The sequence below is a fragment of the Pelophylax lessonae genome (assembly GCF_965119305.1).
Source record: "Pelophylax lessonae genome assembly, chromosome: 8".
In the NCBI taxonomy this organism is placed as follows: Eukaryota; Metazoa; Chordata; class Amphibia; order Anura; family Ranidae; genus Pelophylax; species Pelophylax lessonae.
Genome location: NC_138775.1, coordinates 174,372,622 through 174,396,988, shown reverse-complemented (window position 1 = coordinate 174,396,988; position 24,367 = coordinate 174,372,622). Strand labels below are relative to the sequence as shown.

At 46.5% G+C, this 24,367-nt stretch overlaps 1 protein-coding gene across 1 annotated transcript in view; it reads left to right on the top strand.

The window, feature by feature from the left end:
* Nucleotides 1-24,367, top strand: part of LOC309562405 (RNA-binding region-containing protein 3-like) — a 205,646-nt gene that overhangs the window by 168,727 nt on the left and 12,552 nt on the right. The window contains exons 10-14 of the mRNA XM_082266608.1: nucleotides 1,344-1,529; nucleotides 2,234-2,328; nucleotides 2,412-2,470; nucleotides 6,316-6,448; nucleotides 17,468-17,535. Of these exons, the coding sequence (XP_082122734.1) occupies nucleotides 1,344-1,529; nucleotides 2,234-2,328; nucleotides 2,412-2,470; nucleotides 6,316-6,448; nucleotides 17,468-17,527 (533 nt within the window). The 3' untranslated portion in view covers nucleotides 17,528-17,535. The remainder of the gene's footprint in view (nucleotides 1-1,343; nucleotides 1,530-2,233; nucleotides 2,329-2,411; nucleotides 2,471-6,315; nucleotides 6,449-17,467; nucleotides 17,536-24,367) is intronic.

The following is a 24,367-nucleotide window of genomic DNA, read 5'->3' as shown; positions in this document are numbered from 1 at the left end:
AAGATTTTCACCAGTATTTTTATGTCCACATTTAGCATTGCAATTGGCCTATAGCTGGCGCAATCGGTAGGGTTTTTAGCTGGCTTGGAAATAAGGGTGATGTGATAATAGTGAGCCGTGAAGCCATCAGGGCCAGGGCTCTTTCCCAGTTTTGGACTCTTTATTGCCAACATAAGTTCATCAACTGTGATAGGTTTTTCTTAAAATCCAATTTCTGCAAATGTTAAAGTGGGCATACCACTGTCACTTAGATCATTTCTCTAAGCTGCCATCAATGCTGCGTGTCAAGCCAAGCCCCCTCTGCCTCCACTGTTTACTGTCATTTGAATAACTGAGTAGGGATTAGTTCTGGGTGTTAGCCTTTAATCTCAATTTGGGAAGAAATCCCCTTGATCAGCCTGGGCCCAGGATCCAGTTCTCTCAATGATCTTTTTAAAGGTTAAAGGCTAAGTCCACCTTTTGGGACCATGTTTCTTGTTACACCCATGTTTAAGGTGTAACATGAACGTTAACCTAAAAAAGGTGGAGTTATTGGCACTTGCAGGCAGTTTAGGATTTATGTCCAAATTAGGATAATTTAGGTAAACCCTGCAGTAAAAATGTATTGTATGGGTTAGTTGACAACACACTATTCCCTGTAAAATCTGTAAATTAATAGGTTTGTACCAAGCAATTTCTTGCAATTGTAAATTGACAATGGACTGTGTTTATTTAAGTGGAATACATGTTCACAAAGCAGAACTACACTGCATCTGAGCACCATAAATCAAAAACGCTGTTTGATTCATTTCTAATATTCAGAGCAAGCTATAACCCATCCACCAGTGTCTCCATGCTTTCTTTTTCTGAGAACTCACTTTGATAAACACCCCCTAGCATTTCTGGTTTTGGCTATCTTTAGTAGGGGGAGATGATTCATGTAGCATTTACTTCCTGTAATCTATCAGTCCTTAGCTCAGGCATGCAGGTGTGCTTAGCTGAGAGAGCCCCTCCTGATGACTCCTGGGATGTATGACATAATTTACCTAGGCCTGAAAACCACAAAGTAACCGAAGAAATGTAAAAAAGTAAATACAAAAAAATATCTTCCTATCAATTTACTACTGCTAGCAGTATAATAATTAAAATTAGTTAATGTTGACTGAGACTGAAGTTCTGCATTAATGCTATTTGCCATAATGCATTCACTGGCCTACAAATGTTTTAAACTTTGTCCCTTTTTATCTGTACTGTAATTAGGTAAATTATAATAATAGCACCTGCAATTATTGTTGGTGGAATTGTTTATTTTTACAGAAAGTAGTAATCTAAAAAAATCCAATTTTTTTTTTTTTTTTTCACAGCCCCTGTTCCACAAGTAGAGGCAAAGACTGTTTTACAGGAAAGTGAAGAGATGCCAGGATTTGGAAAGATCTATCCCACTCAAGTATCTAAGGATGATGACGATGATGATGGAGATGAGGAAGATGATTTGCCAAAAGAATTTATTTCCAGGAGGGAATTGGGGAAAAAGAGAATTTCAAAAGAAGGCAAGTTTTCTTTGTAGATGACCCATAGTCTCCCAAGAATTATGCCCAGTCTCTCATTGTGGTAACATTTGTAGATAGTAGCAATAAATAAAACCTCACAGGGGAGAAATCTATACATACCTTCTAGAAAAATTGTGCCATTCAAGAGTAGTTTTGGAAATGGATGTAGGTTTCTTTATAAGGCCATTAGAAAAATAATAAAATTATATTTGTGGCTTTAAAATAACAATACTGCTGTCAAGTTGAGTTGGAGGGAGTGCTTATATTTCTTCCTTCTGTGGTTATGAGCTGCGCATTTCCATTCCCTAATTATGTAGACTAAAGGTGCAGCACATGTCTCAGCTAGCAAATACAGAACTACAAGGAGTGAGGCTTAGTGCTGACTGGGCTCCAGCATAGCCGGGAAATCTTGCAGCTCCACTAACAGGAAGCAAGAAAAGCCATTTATGTGCATCTGACTGTGAATTTGTTGTTGGCTGCTTAATTTCCACTGCAGTGGAATGAATTTTGTCACTTAAGGAATAAGGCAAATAGGAGTTCATGGTTCCAATTATTTTTCTTGCAAAAAAACGAATTATAACATGTATGTGAAAATTTTCAAAATGACCTTGGACTAGTGATTAACACTAATATGTCGTACATGAAAAGTTTGATTGTGAAATAATCGATAACTTCTTTAAAACCTTGTTTATTCCTGGATGTAGAAATGCGCCAGCTTTCTGTGTTCAAGGGTTATGAGCCGGGAGATCCAAACTGCAGACTGTATGTGAAAAATTTAGCAAAACAAGTCACTGAAAAGGTAATGATCACATGCAGATTGCGGTCTGTGTTTCTGTCATCATGTGCTCCATTTACCTACATATTGCACTTCTTTTCCAACAGGAGCTCAAGTTTATATTTGGGAAATTCATCAACTTTTCATCTGAAACCGAAAAGAATATGTAAGTTGCAGTTACTAGATTTGATATGACAAAGTAGTAAATGCCTTGTGGCCTACTTAACAGTACACATCCAGATTTTGAGTATTTTGTCATTCTGGCCTTTTTTATGGTACCAGTGGGTAATGACACCTTCAAGTGGTCAGAGGCTTTGGTTAACCGTATGAGCAGGTCTTCCATGTCAAATGAGCAGAAGACCAGCCTTCTTTAGCGTGTGCTGCTGTCAGCAACAGAAACGCATCAATTGAACCAAAGCACTAAACCTGTGAAGTCAGTGTTCAACTTGTTTACATAGACCGAGCCCTGTCCTGTACTTCTCGTTGTCGATCCACAGGTGTTGGCAGTCATCCATTGGCCAGCACCCTTTGATTGGCTTGTGCTGTGTCTAATCACAGCACAGCCAGGTCACCGGAGGCTCACATGTACCCACGCCCCCTACCCGGAAGTGCCGGATCGCATACTAGGTACAAAATTACGAGGTTTGTATACCAATGCCAGAAGCCTGGCCAACTAGATGGGAGAGCTGGAGCTGCTGATGTTTGAGGAGGACTTAGATTTTGTGGGGATAACAGAGACTTGGTTCGACAACTCTCATGATTGGATGGCGACCATTCAGGGGTATTCCCTTTATCGCAGAGCTAGAGAGGGTAAAAAGGGGGAGGGGTATTTCTGTATATTAAGAACAGTGTACAGGTAAATATGAGGGATGATATTAATAATGGAGCTATGGACAGGCAAAATCCCTATGGGTAGAACTTAAAAGGGAAGGCACTATAGGGAAGGTAATATTTGGGCGTATGCTATAGGCCCCCCAACCAGAGGGAGGAGGGGGAGGCAGACCTTCTTTTACAGATAGGATTGGCAGCAAGGATGGGAAATGTCATTATAATGGGGGACTTTAATTATCCAGATATAGACTGGGCAGAAGGAAACGTGCGCATTCAGCCAAGGCTCTGCAGTTCCTAAATGTTTTGCAGGACAATTTTATGGGTCAGATGGTGAACGCACCGACAAGAAACAATGCGGTACTTGATCTAAATACTTGTAGAAATACGGGGCAACTTAGGAAACAGTGACCATAGGTCAATTAGTTTCAGTATTAATTATAGTAATAGGAAACACAAGAGTAATATAAGGACACTGAATTTCAAAAGAGCCAATTTCCCAAAACTGCGCTTTTTGCTAGAAAATATCAAATGGGATAGAACCCTGGGAACAAAGAACACGGAGGAAAAATGGGAGTGCTTCAAGAGCATACTAAACAAAGGGATTGGCCAGTGCATTCCAAAGGGAAATACATTTAAAAGAGCAAAACTAAACCCTGGGTGGCTAAACTCAAACCTAAAAATGCATATTAATACTAAAGAAAGGGCCTTCAAAAAATACAAGGCTGAGGGGTCATTGGCAGCATTCAAGCATTACAAAGAGTGTACTAAGAAATGTAAAGGTGAAATCAAGGCGGCTAAAATATAACACGAGAGACATATAGCGGAAGAGAGTAAAAAGAACCCCAAGAAATTCTTTAAGTATATAAACAGTAAGAAAGCGAGGCCAGAACACATTGGCGCCCCATAAAAGACAAAGGAAATCTGGCCACAGAGGACAGAGAGAAGGCGAAAGTGTTAAATAAATAATTTCTTCTCTTCAGTCTTCACATAAGAATTGGGGGGGCTACACTAACCCAGCTTGTAATGCTAAACTAAATAATACACCTCAGGAAGTACCGCCATGGCTAACAGAAGATAGACTTAGAACTAAACTAGAAAAACTTAACATAAATCACCGGGACCGGATGGCTTGCACCCGAGGGTTCTTAAAGAGCTCAGCCAGGTGATTGCCAGACCATTATTCTTGATCTTTAAGGATAGTCTACAGACGGGTATGGTGCCAGCCGATTGGAAAAAAGCCAACGTGGTACCAATATTTAGAAAAGGGCTGAGATATATCCCGGGTAACTATAGGCCGGTCAGCCTAACATCAGTAGTCTGCAAGACTTTGGAGGGGAGGTTAAGGGACCACATACAAACAAGACTTTAGTAATGAAAACTGTATTATTAGTAGTAATCAGCATGGATTCATGAAAAATCGTTCTTGCCAAACCAATCTATTAACCTTCTACGATGAAGTGAGCTGCCACCTAGATAAAGGTAAGCCTGTGGATGTGGTGTATCTGGACTTTGCAAAGGCCTTTGACACCGTTCCTCACAAACGCTTACTGTACAAACTAAGGAATGTAGGTATGGACCATAAGGTGAGTACCTGGATAGAGAACTGGCTCCAGGGAGAGTCCAGAGGGAGGTGATTAATGGGGAGCACTCGGATTGGGCAGGTGTGGAAAGTGGGGTCCCCCAAGGTTCTGTCCTTGGACCAATCCTGATTAATTTATACATAAATGATCTAGAGGAGGGAATATCTAGTACAATCTCAGTATTTGCGGATGATACTAAACTAAGCATGCCAATATCTTCTATGCAGGATGTGGAAACCTTACAAGCGGACCTGAACAAAATAATGGGGTGGGCAACTACATGGCAGATGAGGTTTAATTTTGAAAAATGTAAAGTAATGCACCTGGGTGCCAGAAACACGAAAGCAAGTTACTCACTGGGGGGGAAACCTCTGGGTGAATCTAAGATGGAAAAGGACCTGGGGGTACTGGTAGACAACAGGCTTGGCAGTGGTATGCAATGCCAAGCCGCTGCAAGCAAAGCCAACAGAATACTGGCATGCATAAAAAAGGGGATTCACTCCAGAAATGGAGATTATTCTCCCACTCTACAAGACTCTGGTCCGGCCACATCTGGAGTATGCTGTCCAGTTCTGGGCACCGGTCCTCAGGAAAGATGTGCTGGAACTGGAGAGAGTCCAGAGAAGGGCAACAAAAATAATTAGGGGAATGGAGGGCATCAGCTATGAGGAAAGACTACAAGCACTGAACTTTTTCTCTCTGGAGAAGAGATGCTTGAGGGGGGATATGATATCAATGTACAATTACTGTACTGGCGACCCTAGCATAAGGAACACATTTTTAGAGAAAGGGAATACAATAAGACACGTGGCCGCTCACTAAAACTAGAGGAAAAACTGTTTAACCTTAAAATACGTAAGGGGTTCTTCACTGTCAGAGCAGTAAGGATGTGGAATTCTCTTCCACAAGCAGTCGTATCAGCAGGGAGCATCAATAGTTTCAAAAAACTATTAGATGGACACCTTAAAGACCACAACATACATGGGTATACAATATACGGTTAACCGCAAACACAAACACACACATCATAGGTTGAACTGGATGGACTGATGTCTTTTTTTCAACCTCACAAACTATGTAACTATGATCCAGCGCAGGAGAGACACTCTGCCTCCGTATAACTAGGTTATGTGGTCTGCAATTAATTAATAACGAACATGTCAAACCACCTCTTCTGAGGTCCCCTGCTGGCGCGGTCCGCTCTTCCTCTTCTCCGTTTGCCCTCCATAGCAAACTGTTTGCTATGGGGGTAGACATGCCAGCTTGATCCTGAGCCCGGCCTGTGTGCGCAGCTCTGCCCCGCCCCCCACTTCCTTTTTTCAGGATTTAACTGATCGCAGTAGGAGTAAATGGCTCCTGCTGCTGAGTCTCATGTGAGAAGAGAAATTGGGTAGGAGCTGCAGCAGATTGGATTAGGCTCAGGTTAAGTACTTAAAGGCTGGCTGAGGGGGGAGAAACGTTTGAAATGGGTCCTGCCAGCGTGGGCACATGTACTGTTCTGAAATGCCACTACTCTGGATATTTTTTCATTAATTCTTTATGCAAGCTTTATTTTTTGTGCTCAGTAAGCTGATATATTTTTTTGTTTTTTACCTAACAGGTTTGATATTCGTTTGATGAAAGAAGGGAGAATGAAGGGGCAAGCTTTTATTGGCTTTCCCAATGAAGATGCAGCAGCAAAAGCCTTAAAACATGTCCACGGATATGTTCTTTTTGACAAGCCATTGGTCATTGTATCCTTTTTTGTATACAGGCTTATTAGAAATAGTTCTAAGGATTCTCAGGATGTATGCCTTCATCGTTGATTAAGTGGAGATGAGACCTGAAGCTCCTGTTTCGCGTACTTGTCTGCTGAAAAAAACAAAGCATACAGTATCTCACAAAAGTGAGTACACTCCTCAGATTTTTGAAAGTCTTTTTTTCTATCTTTTCATGTGACAACACTGAAGAAATGACACTTTGCTACAATGTAAAGTAGTGAGTGTACAGCTTGTGTAAATTTACTGTCCCCTCAAAATAGCTCAATACACAGCCATTAAAGTCTAAACCGCTGGCAACAAAAGTGAGTACACCCCTAGGTGAAAATGTCCACATTGGGCCCAATTAGTCATTTTCCCTCCCCGGTGTCATGTGACTCGTTAGTGTTAAAAGGTCTCAGGTGGGAATGGGGAGTAGGTGTGTTAAATTTATTATTGCTCTCACTCTCTCATACTGGTCACTGGAAGTTCAACATGGCACCTCATGGCAAAGAATTCTCTTGAGGATCTGAAAAAAGAATTGTTGCTCTACATAAAGATGGCCTAGGCTATAAGAAGATTGCCAAGACCCTGAAATTGAGCTGCAGCACCGTGGCCAAGTCCATACAGCAGTTAAACAGGACAGGTTCCACTCAGAACAGGCCTCGCCATGGTCGACCAAAGAAGTTGAGTACATGTGCTCTGCGTCATATCCAGAGGTTGTCTTTGGGAAATAGTGCTGCCAGCATTGCTGCAGAGGTTAAAGGGGTGGTGGGTCAGCCTGTCAATGCACAGACCATACGCCGCACACTGCATCAAATTGGTCTGCATGACTGTTGTCCCAGAAGGAACCTCTTCTGAAGATGATGCACAAGAAAGCCCGCAAACATTTTGCTGAAGACAAGCAGGCTAAGGACATGGATTACTGGAACCATGTCCTGTGGTCTGATGAGACCAAGATCAAATTATTTGGTTCAGATGGTTCAAGCATGTATGGCGGCAACCAGGTGAGGAGTACAAAGACAAGTGTGTCTTGCCTACACTTAAGCACAGTGGTGGGAGTGTCATGGTCTTGGACTGTATGAGTGCTGCAGGAACTGGGCAGCTACAGTTCATTGAGAGAATCATGAATGCCAGCACGTACTGCGACATACTGAAGCAGAGCATGATCCCCTCCCCTTTGGTGACTGGGCCGCAGGGCAGTATTCCAACATAACAACCCCAAACACACGTCCAAGACAACCACTGCTTTGATAAAGAAGCTGAGGGTAAAGATGATTGACAAGCATGTCTCCAGACCTAAACCCTATTGAGCATCTGTGAGGCATTCTCAAACAGAAGGTGGAGGAGCGCAAGGTCTCTAACATCCACCACCTTTGTGATGTCGTCAGGAGTGGAAAAGGGCTTGAGTGGCAACCTGTGAAGCTCTGCTGAACTCCATGCTCAAGAGGGTTAAGGCAGTGGTGGAAAATAATGGTGGCCACACAAAATATTGACACTTTGGGCCAAATTTGAACATTTTCACTTAGGGGTGTACTCAGTTTTGTTGACAGTGGTTTAGACATTAATGGCTGTGTGTTGTTATTTTGAGGGGACAGCAAATTTACGCTGTTATACAAGCTGTACACTCACTCCTTTACATTGTAGCAAAGTGTCATTTCTTCAGTGTTGTCACATGAAAAGATATAATAAAATATTTACAGAAATGTGAGGGGTGTACTCACTTTTGTGAGATACTGTACCTGCTTGTTCTCATTTTGTGATATTAATTTCTGTTGCATATGATAGTCAAATTGCAGCCTTTTATTTTACCATATATTCAAGTGAAGGATATGTGAGTTTAATTAGGCTAAATTTGATAATGCACAATTAGTTGAATAATAGTGTAGAATCTTTAATTTTTGTTTTGAAGATGCAGATGTAAGTATTGTACTGGTATTTGCTTTAACGCACTGGATTCCATCATCTGCAGAATTTACTACTTTGTGTGGATTATATGTTAACCACCTTTCCTCTGATTACTGTATATTAACAGCTGAATAGGAACGGCACCAATGCAGGTGGACATAACTGTACGTTCTGCATCGGACACTCGTGCACACTCTAGAGCACACAGCAGCAATATTTGTGACTCCAGCAATCAAGTGTACAAAAAAAAAAAATCCTGATCACCTCACCCAGAGCATTGAAGTCTTGCTATGGTAAGACACAACCCATGAAAGTCCCAGAAGCAAAATCCTTTTTGGTTCTTACAAGTTCTGTTTTTGTCTCAGCATATGTGGCCCTTGTTTTCCCCTTTTTGCATTGATGGTAACACTGCACTGCTCTGGTGACAGTATGCAAAAATAAGAAATTAAATAAAATGTGTTTTTTGTGGGGTGTTTTTTTTTTTTTTTTTAATGTTCCGACTCATGGGGCCGGCGGCCATGATTGCTGCTGGGCACCCGCGATCGCTCCCCGTGGAGAGAGAGCGACGGTCTGCTGTTGTAAACACAGCAGACCGTTGTTATCTCAGGAATCAGCACAGAGTGCCTGCGATTCTTTTATTTAGGATCACAGGTCACTGTGTCGATTCCACAAGCCCATGACCCTCACAGTTAGAAAACCCCCTAGGCATACAATTAACCCTTTGATCGCCCCTGAGTTAACCCCTTCCCTGCCAGTGTCATTATTACAGTAACAGCGCCAAATTTTAACATTGATTACTGTAGTAATATCACTGGTCCCCCCAAAAATGTCAGTTAAGGGTCCAATCTGTCTGCCGCAATGTCACAGTCCCGCTAATTGATAATCGGCGCCATTACTAGTAAAAAAATAAATAAATAAATAAAAGCCATCTTTCCCCTCGTTTGTAGACGCAATAAACTTTGCGCAAACAAATCAAAATACACTTATTGGGATTTTTATTACCAAAAATAAGTAGCAGAATACAAATTGGCCTAAAATGATAAAAAATTTGATTCTTACATTTTTTTTTTATTGGGAATGTTCTATAGCAGAATGTGAGAAATATATATATATAATATATTTTTTTTTAGGAATGGTTGCTCATTTTTTTGTTTATAGTGAGAGGAAAAAAAAAAGAAATCGCACAGGTGATAAAATACCACCAAAAGAAAGCTCTATTTCTGGGGGAAAAAAATACATCAATTTTCTTTGGATACAGTGTTGCACAACGGCACAATTGTCCGTTAAGGTAACGCAGTGCCGAATCGCAAAAAAATGGCCTAGTCATTAAGGGGATAAAACCTTCCGGGGCTGAAGTGGTTAAAATGTAATTTTTTACCACACGTTTTGTAGGAAATGCAGGAATAGAAAATTAAAATGTATTTTTTTTTTTTTTTTTTTTACACAAAGAACCTTCAGGCCATCTAGGGGCATAAATTATGTATCTAATTATCAGGGACACTTTAAATGGTGAAGCGACGATCAGAGACCTTATCTGGTGTGGCAGTGATCAGGGACACTGACTAAAAAAAAAAAAAAATTATATACCGTATATACTCGAGTATAAGCCGACCCGAATATAAGCCGAGACCCCTACTTTTGCCACAAAAAAGTGGGAAAACTTATTGACTCGAGTATAAGCCTAGGGTGGGAAATGCTGCAGCTACTGGACCCAACTGGACCACCACGAGACACAAAACAGGGGCTGCGTGCATGGTACAGGAGATAGCGCAGGTCATAGTACAGGCATTGCACAGGTCATGGTAAGGGCATGGCACAGGTCAGGGCACAGGTGATGGTACAGGCATGGCACAGGTGAAGGTATAGGCATGGCACAGGTCATGGTACATGCATGGAACGGGTCACAGTACAGGCATGGCACAGGTCACAGTACAGGCATGGCACAGGTCATGATACAGGCATGGCACAGGTCATGGTACAGGCATGGCACAGGTCATGGTACAGGCATGGCACAGGTGATGGTATAGGCATAGTACAGGTGATGGTATAGGCATGGCACAGTAAGTACAGGCATGGCACAGTATGTATAGGCATGGCACAGTAATTAGAGGCATGGCACAGTAATTAGAGGCATGGCACAGTAATTAGAGGCATGGCACAGTATGTATAGGCATGGCACAGTATGTACAGGCATGGCACAGTATGTATAGGCATGGCACAGTAGGTATAGGCATGGCACAGTAATTACAGGCATGGCACAGGAGATGCAGTGCTGCGGGCATGGTACAGGAGAATGTCTGTACCATGCCCGCAGCACTGCATGAGGAAATACAGGGGCTGCGGAGGCATCTCACTAACCTGTCGGTGAGGCGCCGTCTTCGATTTAAAAATCGCGCCACCCGGCGCCGCCATACGTCACCGCAAATGCGCCACCGATGCTCGGGAAAAGCCGAACACGTTCGGCTATTTCCGGGCATGCGGCACATGCGCAGTGACACGTCGGCGCCGAGCGGCGCCATTTTTAAAAAGACACTCCAGTCAGTGACTCGAGTATAAGCCGAGGGGTGCATTTTCAGCATGAAAAAACATGCTGAAAAACTCGGCTTATACTCGAGTATATACGGTATATATTTCCAGAAAATTGTGACAAAAAATAACTTTTCTCTTACGTCCTCCGACAGTCGCTGCCTCTTCATATTCGTCACATATGGGGTATTAGACTTTGCTCCGAAGGAGTAGCTAGGCAACAGAATATGTTAACATTAAAGCTTTTAACTTATCCCACCCTCAAGGGGTGGTCCCCTCAGTCAATACCCTCCTACTTCCTGCAACCATATCTCAGTTTCAATGTTTAGCTTGTCAGGAGTGGCTGGCTCTCTCTGTGCTGGGGCTTTGTGCCCCAGACTCTTTCTTCTTTTTTGATTTTTTGTTTGAGTTTTCTCTCTACCTTTACTTAGCTGTTCTTTTTGTCAGCATTAGTTAGTTCTTCTGATGAAGAGGATCATGCGGGCTGGGTCTCGGGCTGATCCCCCTGGTCGCAGGTCGTGGGTCAGTGGCTTCCCAGCCTGCCATCGAGCGTTCAGCCAGGTAACGCTCCTGGCACAGTGAACGACCCATCCCTGTTCGGTGCAGGGATGATTGGTGAGGTGGCTACCTCACTGGACGCTGTGCGGTTTCTTAACCCCCATTTTGTGCGTCTTGTATGCGACTCTCCCTGCCTCATGTGCAGCGGCTTGTTCGCCTGTGCGGGTCCCCCACGCCATTGTGAGGTAAGTGTATCTATGTGGGGACCTGTCTGTCTGGGGGGGTGTCAGTCTGGGACTGTGTAACCTGCCTCTGTTCTCACTGTTTGTCTCCCTATCACTCGGCTGCATGCTATGGGCTGCAAGGGGGGGGGGAGCTGTGTGACACTATGTGTGTCAGCTTTGTCAGTGTGAGAAGCTGTGTGCTGTGGGGCATGTTTTGTGGCATGTTTGGGCACTATACAGCGATCGCTGCGGCGATCTACCATGTTTTTTTATATATGGCTAACTGTGTGCATTACTGTACTGTGGAGCAGCGGTTTCGGCGCCAAACAACGCCATTTTGCCTGCACTCGCTCCGGCCGCATGTTCTACATGCATGGCGGCCATTTTCTTGTAGCCTCCCATAGGCTTTCATAGAGCGCCCTGGTCACATCACTTCCTCTTCTCCTGGGTACACCGATCGAGGCAGCAGCAGCGGCGAGGGTCTCCTCAGGTTATATCCTTCTTATCCATTGCCTGTGTCAGTTTTATTGTCCCTGTGGGGGTCTCATTGTGCTTGTGTGTGGTGCGGTGGGCTGCTCTCGCCGCGCTTGTTAAAGGGGCAGTTAACCCTTTATTATCCGGCATTTTGATATTGGGGCAATGGATTCTCAGGAGGGCAAATTTTCTACCGCCTTGGTGGATAGCCAGGGGACCGCTGTTTCCCCCCCAGGGGGGGATTTAGCCACTATTGTGGCTGGCCTTGCTGCTCAGGTGCAGATGCTGGTGGCTGCTCAGTCTACCAAGAGACCCAGAGTTTCTCTTTCCTCTGAGTCTGAGGGTGAAGGTGATGGGGCTGTTATGGCGGGGGTCTCCTTATCGGGGTCCCGCTCCTCCCTGGATCTAGTGGGGTCTGAGGTGGAGGCTGAAGTTGAAGGGGTTGATAATTCTCCCCCTGGCTCGCCTGAAGAGCTTGCAATCATGGATGAATTGATTGCTTCCATAAAACAAACGCTGCGTTTGCAGGATGAAGTGTGTCCCCCAGCTGCCTTGGCGGCTTATGGGGCGCAGAGAAAACGCAGGACGCCGCAGGTTTTTCCCTGCAATGATGATTTTCAGCGCGCTGTTAAGGAACAATGGCGCAATCTACGCAAACCTTTTGCTGTGCCAAGTAGGTTCAAGCTGCGTTATCCTTTCTCACCTTCCACTGATGAACGGTGGTGTGTGCCACCCCCGGTGGATCACGCAATTGCGGTTTTAAACAAATCTACTGCGATTCCTGCAGAGGATTCCCCGGTGTTCCGTGATGCCACGGATAGGTGATTGGAGTCTCTTGCCCGTCATACTTACTCTATTACGGGTTCTATGCTTAAGGCTCTGTTTGCCTCTCTCATGGCGGCCCAGGCTGTCGCAAGTTGTACGCTGATGCTTAGGCGCGTCCTAGTGGCCGATTCGGCCTCGCCGGCGACCCTGGATATGGTGGATCAAATCCACCAGGGTGTCATGTATCTGTGTGATGCGGACTTGGACTTAGTCCCGTAGGCTGCACGTGTGCACAGCATGGCGGTGTTGTCTCGCCGCCTGGTTTGGTTGAAATGTTGGTCGGTGGACCAATCTTCACGTAAGACCTTAGCCAATCTGCCTTTTGATGGTTCTCGCCTTTTTGGGGAGTCCTTGGATGTGTTGATTAAGGGGATCACCGGAGGTAAGAGCACTCTCTTGCCCCATTTCCCCAAGGCTAAAGGGGCTTCTGGGAAGAAGCATGCTAATTTTCGGCCCCCTCAGGGGTCCTTTCGTGCCTTTCGGTCGCACTACAAGGGCAAACCGTTCAAAGGTCAAGGCTCTCAAAAGCAGCCCTGGTCTGGGAAACAGAAGTCCGGTCAGTCCGGATCCGCAGCCCATAACAGTGCGGCCTGAAGGGGCGCCCTCACCCAGTTTTGGGGTGGGGGGACGCTTGCTCGGTTTTCTTCAACCCTGGTTGGCCCGCGTGCGGGACAGATGGGTTCAGGAGATCGTTCGATCTGGTTACAAGATCGAGTTTCTCTCTCGGCCGGAGAGCAGATTTTTTCCCTCAAATCTTCAGCTGTCTCCGGAGCGTTTACGGGACCTGCACCTGGCGGTGCGGGACCTGAGGGCTCAGGGACTGGTGGTTCCGGTGTCTCATTGGGACAGATTTCGGGGGTTTTATTCCAATCTGTTCACCGTGCCCAGGAAGGAGGGCAAGGTTCGTCCAATTCTGGTTTTGAAGGCTCTGAACCGCTCTGTGCGGGTTCGCAAGTTCCGCATGGAATCCCTGCGGTCGGTGGTGGCTGCCCTGGTTCCGGGGGAATTCATGGCCTCCATCGATTTGAAGGATGCGTATCTTCACATCCCCATTTTCGAGGGTCACCAGAGGTACCTTCGATTCGCCATTGCGGAGGATCACTACCAGTTCGTGGCGTTGCCTTTTGGTCTCGCCTCGGCTCCGCGGGTTTTCACCAAGGTGCTTGCGCCGGTTCTGGCATTATTGAGGGCCCAGGGCATTTCTGTCCTGGGGTATCTGGATGACATTCTGGTTCGGTCTGCGACCAGCCAGGGTCTGGAGGAGGACCTGTCTGTCACGATGCAAACTCTGCAGGAGTTTGGTTGGACGATAAATTTTCCAAAGTCTACACTGAGTCCGTCGGTTCGTCTTCCCTACCTGGGAATGATCCTGGACTCGGTGCAGGCGAAGGTCTTCCTGCTGGAAGACAAACTCAGAACTCTCCAGGAGGAAGTCAGGTTCCTCCGGGACGTTCCGCTCTCGTCTCTGCGGACGTGCATGAGATGTCTGGGATTGATGGTCTCGGCCTTCCAGGCGATTCCCTTCGCCCAGTTTCACACGCGGGGTCTCCAAACGGAGATCCTGTCCATGTGGGACGGGCGACCTCAATCTCTGGATCTTCAAATCTCGTTGAGTCATCGCACCAGAAGAGACCTTCTGTGGTGGTTCCAGTCCCCGATGGTGTCCGGGGGCAAGTCGTTTCGTCCTATCTCGTGGACGGTGATCACCACGGATGCCAGCCTGTCGGACTGGGGTGGTGTTCTGGGCGTTCTGTCCGCCCAGGGAACTTGGTCGGAGGGGGAGTCCTCCCTTCCGATCAACATTCTGGAATTGCGTGCGATAAATCTCTGTCTTCATCGCTGGACGGACCGGCTGCAGGGCTGCCCGGTTCGGGTGCAGATGGACAATGCCACGGCGGTGGCCTACATCAACCACCAAGGGGGCACCAGGAGTGCCCGAGCGGCTCGAGAAGTGGCCGACATTCTGACTTGGGCCGAGACTCATGTCCCGGCGATAACGGCGGTGCACATTCCGGGGGTGGAGAACTGGCAGGCGGACTATCTGAGTCGCCAGACCCTGGATCAGGGGGAATGGTCTCTCCACCCGGCTGTCTTCCAGATGTTGTGCGCGAAGTGGGGTCTTCCAGATGTGGACCTGTTCGCGTCTCGTCTCAACAACAAGGTGAGGAGGTTCGTGGCAAGGACGCGCGACCCTCGGGCAGACGCGTCGGACGCGTTAGTGGCCCCATGGCATCAGTACAAGCTGCTGTACGCGTTTCCACCGATTCAGTTGCTGTCTAGGTTCCTTCGCAGGTTACAATCGGAACGCAGCACGGTGATTCTTGTGGCGCCGGACTGGCCTCGCCGGTCCTGGTACGCAGACCTCGTGAATCTGGCGGTCGACGCCCCGTGGTGTCTACCTCTTCGAGACGATCTCCTGTCTCAAGGGCCGATATACCATCCTGCTTTACAGTCGCTGGCTTTGACGGCCTGGCTGTTGAGACCGAGGTCCTGAAGGAGAAGGGTCTCTCCCCGGAGGTCGTTCATACCTTGATCAACGCGAGGAAGTCTTCCTCGGGGAAGGTTTACTACCGTACTTGGAAGGCCTATTTTGCCTGGTGTGAGTCCAGGGGGTTTTCACCCCGTACGTACTCGGTTTCCCGAGTGCTGTCCTTCCTTCAAACAGGTGTCGATCAGCGTTTGGCGCTGGCTACGATAAAGGGTCAGGTGTCTGCGCTGGCCGTTCTGTTTCAACGTCCCGTGGCTTCCAACTCCTTGGTTGGCACTTTTGTTCAGGGAGTGCGGCATCTGGTTCCTCCTAGGAGGGATCCTCTGCCCCCTTGGGACTTGAATCTCGTTTTATCTGTGTTACAACGTGCTCCTTTCGAACAGATCAGGGAGATCTCGTTGTCTATGTTGTCCAAAAAGGTCGCCTTTTTGGTTGCGATCACTTCGGCTCGCAGAGTGTCGGAGCTGGCGGCTTTGTCCTGCAAGTCTCCGTATCTGGTTGTTCATTTGGATAAGGTGGTCTTGCGACCTAATCCTTCTTTTCTTCCGAAGCGAGTTTCGGAATTCCATCTTAATGAGGATATTGTCTTGCCTTCGCTGTGCGCGAAGCCTAAACATCCGAAAGAGGTGAGACTACATTCTTTGGATGTTGTTCGGGCGATAAGGGTTTACCTAAAATCGACTGAGTCTTTTCGAAAGACGGATTCCTTGTTTGTTCTTCCAGAGGGTCCTCGGAAGGGCATGGCGGCGTCGGCCTCTACCATCGCCAAATGGATCAGGCAGACCATTGAACAGGCCTATGCTTTGCAGGGGAAGGTTCCCCCTGTGCCTGTGAAGGCGCACTCGACTAGATCTCTGAGTACGTCTTGGGCCTGTCGTCATGGGGCTTTTGTAGCCCAGGTGTGTAAGGCGGCGACCTGGTCGACCGTGCACACTTTCACGAAATTCTACAAAGTAGATGTTCAGGCATCGGCGGATGCTTCCTTTGGCCGCAAGGTTCTTAGTGCGGCGATTCCCTAGGGTCCCTTGTTGGGGACCTCTGGCTGTTGGGATAAGTTTTTTATCCCCTGGTTTTTTGTCTTTTCCTGGGTTGTTGCTCCTGTTGAGCAATTATTTTTCCTGTAGCCCAGCTGGTTTCCTTCCTTTGGTAAGGTTCCTTTCTTTGATGCGGAGACTGCGTTGCCTTTCGGCGCGGATGCGTTTCCCACCCCTCATGTTTGCACTGCTTTGGGACGTCCCCATATGTGACGAATATGAAGAGGCGGCGACTGTCGGAGGACGTAAGAGAAAACGGAATTTTTGTGAAATCTTACCTGTAAAATTCCTTTCTCTGAGTCCTCCGACAGTCGCCGCCCCCGCCCCTCTTTTGGGGTTTGGTTGTATACTCTACTGCTATTCCACTGAAACTGAGATATGGTTGCAGGAAGTAGGAGGGTATTGACTGAGGGGACCACCCCTTGAGGGTGGGATATGTTAAAAGCTTTAATGTTAACATATTCTGTTGCCTAGCTACTCCTTCGGAGCAAAGTCTAATACCCCATATGTGACGAATATGAAGAGGCGGCGACTGTCGGAGGACTCAGAGAAAGGAATTTTACAGGTAAGATTTTACAAAAATTCCGTTTTTTGACAGCACTGAAAAATGGGTTTGACTTGAAGGGGGTGAAAGTCTTTTGGTCTAGAAGTGGTTAAAGGAACCGTATACCTGAATTACCCCTTTATTTACACAATATTTATTCAGTAGCCATAAAAACATAATAGGACTTGATGGGCTGCATGCTTCATCCAGCTAATTTTTAAATAGTGAAACCAGGCTTGAGATGATGATTTTAATGTGGACTCACTTCTGCTGCAGAGGCAGGGTTTTTTGTTTTTTTTCTGGCCCTGTGTTGCATGTGTGAGTGAGCATGCAGATGTCTGTTATATAATTCTCTAGTTTTTTTTTTTTTTTCTTTTTTTTGTTTTTTAATGGTCATGTGGACATTCCATTTATGGATTTGGTCACAAAAATTGAGTATGCATGTAAACACTGTTCTTATGTTTTCTTTTATGCGTGACCTTAACTGAGCAACAGCAGTTTGCACGATCGGCTCGTCCCAAGCCTAATACTAATAAATTGCCAGCCAAAAGATAGCAGCCAAGGTATGTTATACAAGAGGCACCATCAGGGCAAAATCTCAGGCACTCTTGGAATGAGTCCCATTAACTGTTTGTTCAGAGAGATAATCAATTTTGAGATCAACTTTGGTATAAAAGAATATTTATTTACTTAGTCATATTTGTTTTATAGCAGGGTATCTAGCTGTCGTACTTTTTTTTTTTGCTTGCATTGTAAAAATAATATGCGGTACAGTGTATAACAAAGGCAAGGTACATAACCGTACATCCACAGTTACATCACTGACGAAAACAAGGTAAAAAAAGGTGAGAATTCCATTCTCAAGAAAGGCATATAGTGTACAATAATTTTAGACAAGATCCAGGATATTACAGTAAGGTTCAGAAGAACAGCCACGGCTGCCAAATCTTATCGAATTTCCAAGAACAATTCCTACTGAGGTAGGTTAATTTGTACATGGGTAATGCCTTATCCAGTGCAGATTCCCATGAGGTGAGGGTAGAGGGGGAAATCCAATTAGGAAGGGTTTCATTTTTCGCATAAAACAATAGGTATGAGATCAAGAGTTTTTTTGTGTCTCTAGGCCTCTGCTCATCCTCATGAATACATACTAAGGCCAGTTTAGGAGTCTTCGGGAGGGACAGCTGTAGAAGGATATTGATGAGATCAAATACATCCGTCCAGAACATGTCGAACAATGAAAATGGGGACAATCTGGAGATCTAGATGGGTAGATTTGATGTAGTCTTTGAGGCGTATAGTACACCTTATGTAGACCTTTTAGTTTGGAGCAACTTATCCCTAGATGAAATGATCAATTTAGAGTTGCTTTCAAAGCATTTCTCCCATGTCTCTCTGTCTAAAGCAAGAATATCCATACTCTAACATTCCCAGAGTTTCCCTATCTTTGGAGAATCTACACTTAGTAGGGTTGAATAAAGTTTAATAAGCTCCTCCTGTGCTAGAAGGTCTTCAACTGGGTCTGTTGCCAAAGAAGGTTGGTTTAGAGAACTGAGATCGAGCTGCATGACACAATTGCCAGCATCAGAAAAGCATCCAGCTAAGCATACTATATTGGTGCGACAGATCAGCGAAAGACAACAGGGTACGACTCGGCATAACCTCTCTGAGCGTCTTAACACCAAATCAGGCCCAGATTTGTAGGTCTGGAATTGATCTAAAGTATCCCAGCGAGGGATTCCCCCATAGCGGAGTATAGGGAGACCACTGATTAGGACATAGGAAGCGTTTCCTGGCCATCATCCAAACTCTAAGTGTTGCTCTGGTTGGAAGTGAAAGAAAGTCATAAGCGCTATGTCCACGATATACTAAGTTCACTCGGTCTGTTAGTAAGCCCAGTGTAGCTGCTTCCAGACAAGACTGCTGCATTAGCAAGCCAGCCCTCCACATCATGGATTTAGCTAAGCAGGGTGGAGCTCCATGCCGTAGAAAGGAGCCCACACAGCGATCTATCTCCTTAAAGAAGGTCCCCTTATCCAATTTGGGCAATTCCTAAAGACGTAAATAAATTTGGGTAGGAAGAGCATTTTGACCACATTAATACGCCCCATAAGATTTAACGGAAGGGAGGTCCAGGACATGCATTTTTCTTTTAACTGCTGTAAAAAGGGGGAAGAGGTTCAACTGAAAAATTGCTGAGATTACTCCGGACCCTAATTTCTAGAAATTTGAACTCGTCTGCCCAAAGCAAAGGAGTGGGGATCACTGTTTCCCTACCACCAGAGTCCAAGGGGAAAAGTGCCGATTTTTTTCCAGTTGAACCTTATTCCTGAGTACTACTAATCGAAGATCGCAAGGGCTACCCACAGGGAGGAGTGTGCATCACGTAGATACAGTAAAGTATCATCCGTGTACAGTGAAATCTTTTCCTCCAAGGGGCCAACCTACCATCCCTCAACAAGCCGGGAACTCCATATTAATAAAGCCAAAGGCTCAAGGGCCAGGGCGAAGAAACTCGAAGATAGGGGACACTCTAACAATTGCGGCGATAACTCACATGTGTGGTTTGAACACTGTTTACATATGTGGGCGGGGCTTCCGTATGCGTTCGCTCCTGCGCGCGAGCTAACGGGGACAGGGCGCTCTAATTTTTTTTTTCTATTTATTTTATTTAATATTTTTTATTTTTACAGTTTAAAAAAAAAAAAAAAGTGATCATTTTTATTCCTATTACAAGGAATGTAAACATTCATTGTAATAGAAATAGGCATGACGGGACCTTTTTATTGTGAGATCTGGGGTCAAAAAGACCTCAGACCTCACAACTTCACAAGTACACTAAAAAAAAAAATGGTTAAAAAAAAATTGACACTTTAAGCCGGTTGCTAGTCAATGACGTTTGATGTCGCTCTGGTCCTCCAAGACCATAGAGTCGAGTGTGGGCCATCTTGCCCTCGACTTCCTGTCTAAGAGGATCTGGGACTGGTGTAACGTGAGAAAAACCTACCCTTGTCACTTCCGGACAGGAACAGCTGAGCAGCGCAGCAGTGCGCATGCTCCCAGCCCCGGATACATAATGGATCAGCTGAGGAGCAGACTACTGCGCATGCGCACTAGTATGAAATTATTACTGTGTTCCGTGAAAAAAACCTACCCACGCGGCGGTTACATAAAACATCTCGGCTGCAATACGAGTCATCTCCGCTCCTGTCCCTGTGACTTCCCTCAACTCGGCTAGTAAATATAAAAGCGGCTGGCGGCTCCGTGATTTATCTTTTCATACACCCGCCGCCGCTTTTATATTTACTAGCCGAGATGAGGGAAGTGACAGGGATAGGAGTGGAGATCACTCGTATTGCAGCACAGCTGTTTTAATGTAAACGCCGCATTACACACAGTGCCGTGCAACCGGAAGTGACAAGGGTAGGTTTTTCTCACGGGTAGGTAATTCTCACGGAACACCGGATCGGTTTCCCCGCTGTCGGCGGGTCCGGTAAGCTGGGAAAAGGATCGGGACGCGGCGGGAGGGGGGGGGGCACCTCTTCCGCCACACCGTAAATGTGATCCCGCAGCAAATCCGCCACTGGGACCACCCTTACCTGAAAGCCCTCCGTTTTTAAAAATACCGGGGTTATGGCAGCTATCTGCTGCCATAACCCCAGTATTTAGCGCCAAAAGACGAACGTACATCGATGGGCGGTCGATAAGTGGTTAAGTTAGTCACCTGCGACTAGCACATTAGAAACCCCATATTGTATCACTTGTTGCATTATAAAATATAGTAAGGCAGTATCCACCTGGGGTGGAAGTTAAAGACACACAATGACAAATTCAACATTAAATATTGAGGCATGGCCATTGAGTATTACAAATCTGCCCCCCGGGTCAGTTTGAACTCCCATAAGGGGAAACTGTAGAGATCAATGGACAAGGACACTCACCCCCTTAGCATAAGTGGAATAGGTGGCATGATAATGCTCACGCATGAAGCCAAAAAGAAAGGGAAAAAAAACACATCAGAAAAAACGTTTAAAATTCAGAAAGCTTCATGTGCATCCAATAACAGTTACAAACACATTAACCACTTTACCACTAGCCACTGTGCTGCTACTGCAGCAATGTGGCTCGTTATCGTCCAGCGACATAGACCTACGACGTCTACGACGTAGACTCCTCCCCCTGTAGGCGGCGCTCGCGCGCCGCCGGAGGCGCGCTCCCGCTGTTTTCATTCACAGCGGGAGTCGGGCCAGGGGAGGAGCGGCGGCGATCGCCGCTGCTCTGCCCCGATCGTCGGGGAATCCAGTTTGGAGATCCGCCCGCTTGTGTAAACAGAGCGGGCGGATCTAAGTGACAGGGAGTGACAGATCGGAGTGTTCAGCATAGCTGAACATCCAATCTGTCCCTGACTCACTCAGTCACCTCCCCCCCACACGTTAGTAAGCACCAGGCATACATTAACCCCTCCCTCTCCAATAAAATTAACCCCTTCCCTGCCAGTGTCATTTTTACAGTAACAGTGCATATTTATAGCACTGATTACTGCAGTAATGTCACTGGTACCCCCAAAAGTGTCAAAAATGTCAGTCAAGGGTCCGATCTGTCCGCCGCAATGTCGCAGTCCCGCATAAAAAAAATCGCAGATCGCTGCCATTACTCGTTAAAAAAAAAAACACCAAAAATGACAGAAATCTTTCCCTTAGTTAGTAAACGCAATAACTTTTGCGCAAACCAATCAAAATACGCTTATTGTGATTTTTTTTTTTACCAAACATGGGTAGCAGAAAACAAATTGGCCAAAAATTTTAAAAAAAATTGGTTTTTACATCTTTTTTGGGGGGAATTTCATATAAAAAAATGTTAAAAATATTGTTATTTTTTCAAAATAAACGCTCTTTTCTCCTACGTCCTCCGACAGTCGCCGCCATCTTCATATTCGTCACAATGGGGGTATTAGACTTTGCTCCGTAGGAGTAGCTAGGCAACAGAATATGTCAATATTAAAGCTTTTAACATATCCCCACCCCAGGGGGTGGTCCCCTCAGTCTATACCCTCCTGCTTCCTGTTTCCTGCTTCAGTTTCAATGTCTAGCTTGTCAGGAGTAGCTGGATGTCTCTATGCTGGGCCATTTTGTCTCAGCCTTCTCTCTTTTTTGATTTTATTTGAGTTTTTTCTCTCTTTCTTTATTTAGCTGTTATTTTTACCAGCAATAGTTAGATCTTCGGATGAAGAGGATAATGCAGGCTGCGTCTCGGGCTGACTCCACTGGTCGCAGGTTGTGGGTCAGTGGCTTCTCAGCCCGCCATCGAGCGTTCAGTCCGGTACCGCTCCTGAGTTTTCTGAACGACCCGTCCCTGTTCCGTGCAGGGATGCTAGGGTGAGGTGGCTACCTCACTGGACACTGTGCGGTTTCTCAACCCACCTTCTGCTGCGTCCTGGATGCGACTCTCCCTGTCTCATGTACAGCGGCTTGTTCGCCTGTGCGGGTCCCCCACGCCATGTAAGAGGTAAGTGTATTCATGTGGGGACCTGTCTGTCTGGGGGGTGTCAGTCTGGGACTGTGTTACCTTGCCCTGTGTTCACACTATTGATGTTTCCCTATCTCTCACACTGCATGCTGTGGGCTGCAAGGAGGGGGGGCTGTGCTGCACTTCTGTGTCAGTCTGAGTGTGTGAACGGATGTGTGCTGTGGAACTTGATGCTATCATGTTTGGGGCACATTACAGCGCCGCTGCGGCGGTCCACCATGTTCTTTATAACTATGTGGTGTATTTTTATTCCACCTTCATGAGGTGGGGGAGTGGCGGTTTCGGCGCCAAACGCGCCATTTTGGCTGTACTCGCTCCGGCCGCATGGTACACATGCATGGCGGCCATTTTCTTGTAGCCTCCCATAGGCTTTAATGGAGCGCCCTGAATATCAGCAATTCCTTTTCTACAGGAGCACCGATCTGGCCAGCAGCAGCAGCGGTCTCTCCAGGTTTTTTCCCTCTATTCTCTGTATCCTTGCCTGAGTATACCTTCTCCCTGTGGGGGTCCCTGGTGTGGGTGTGCTTGTGTGGCGGTGGGCTACGTTCGCAGCGCCTTATTTAAAGGGGCGGTCACCCATTTTATTTTACTCATTTTGGGGCATGGATTCTAAGGAAAGCAAATTTCCTGTCACATTGGTGGGAAGCCAGGGGACTGCGGTTTTCCCCCTCGGGGGGGGGGATTTGGCTGCGATTGTGGCTAGCCTTGCGACTCAGGTGCAATTGCTGATGGCTGCTCAATCCTCAAAAAGGCCCAGAGTTTTCAATTTCCTCTGATTCAGAGGGTGTTGGTGATGGGGCTGCTGTTGCTGGGGTCTCCTTGTCGGGGTCCCGTTCCTCCCTGGACCTTGTAGGGTCAGAAATGGAGGCTGAGGTTGAGGGGGTTGATATTTCTCCCCCTGGCTCGTCTGAAGAGCTTGCACTCATGGATGAATTGGTTGCTTCTATCAAGCAAACACTGCGTTTACAGGATGAACCTTGTCCTCCTGCTGCCTTGGCGGCTTATGGGACGCAGAAAAGACGCAAAACATCGCAGGTATTTCCCTGCACTGATGATTTTCAATGCGCTGTAAAGGAACATTGGCGTAATATACGCAAGCCTTTTGCTATACCAAGTAGGTTTAAGCTGCGCTATCCTTTTACGCCTGCTACTGATGGGCGTTGGTGTGTCCCACCTCCTGTGGATCACGCGATAGCGGTTCTGAATAAGCCCACTGCGATTCCTGCTGAGGTTATCCCGGTGTTCCGGGATGCCACGGACAAACGGACGGAGTCCCTTGCCCGTCATGCCTATTCTATTATGGGTTCTATGCTGAAAGCTTTATTTGCTTCACTTATGGCGGCCCAGGCTGTCGCGAGCTGGACGCAGGTGCTTAATCGCGTCCTGGTGGCTGATTCTGCCCTCCAGGCGACTTTGGATATGGTGGATCAAATCCACCAGGGTGTCATGTATTTGTGTGATGCGGACCTGGATATGGTTCCGTTGGCTGCACGTGTACATGGTGTGGCGGTATTGTCTCGCCGTTTTGGTTTGGTTGAAGTGTTGGTTGGTGGACCAATCTTAGCGTAAGACCTTGGCTAATCTGCCCTATGATGGTTCTCGCCTTTTTTGGTGAGTCCCTAGATACGTTAATTAGGGGGATCACGGGTGGTAAGGGCACGCTCTTACCCTAATCCCACAAGGCTAAGACGGCTCCTGGTAAGAAGCCGTGGACTGGTAAGCAAAAGTCCGGCCAGTCCGGTTCAGCGGCCCACAACGGTGCGGCCTGAAGGGGCGCCCTCACCCGACTCTGGGGTGGGGGGACGCTTGCTCGGTTTCCTTCAGCCATGGCTGTCCCGGGTTCGGGACAGGTGGGTTCAGGAAATCGTT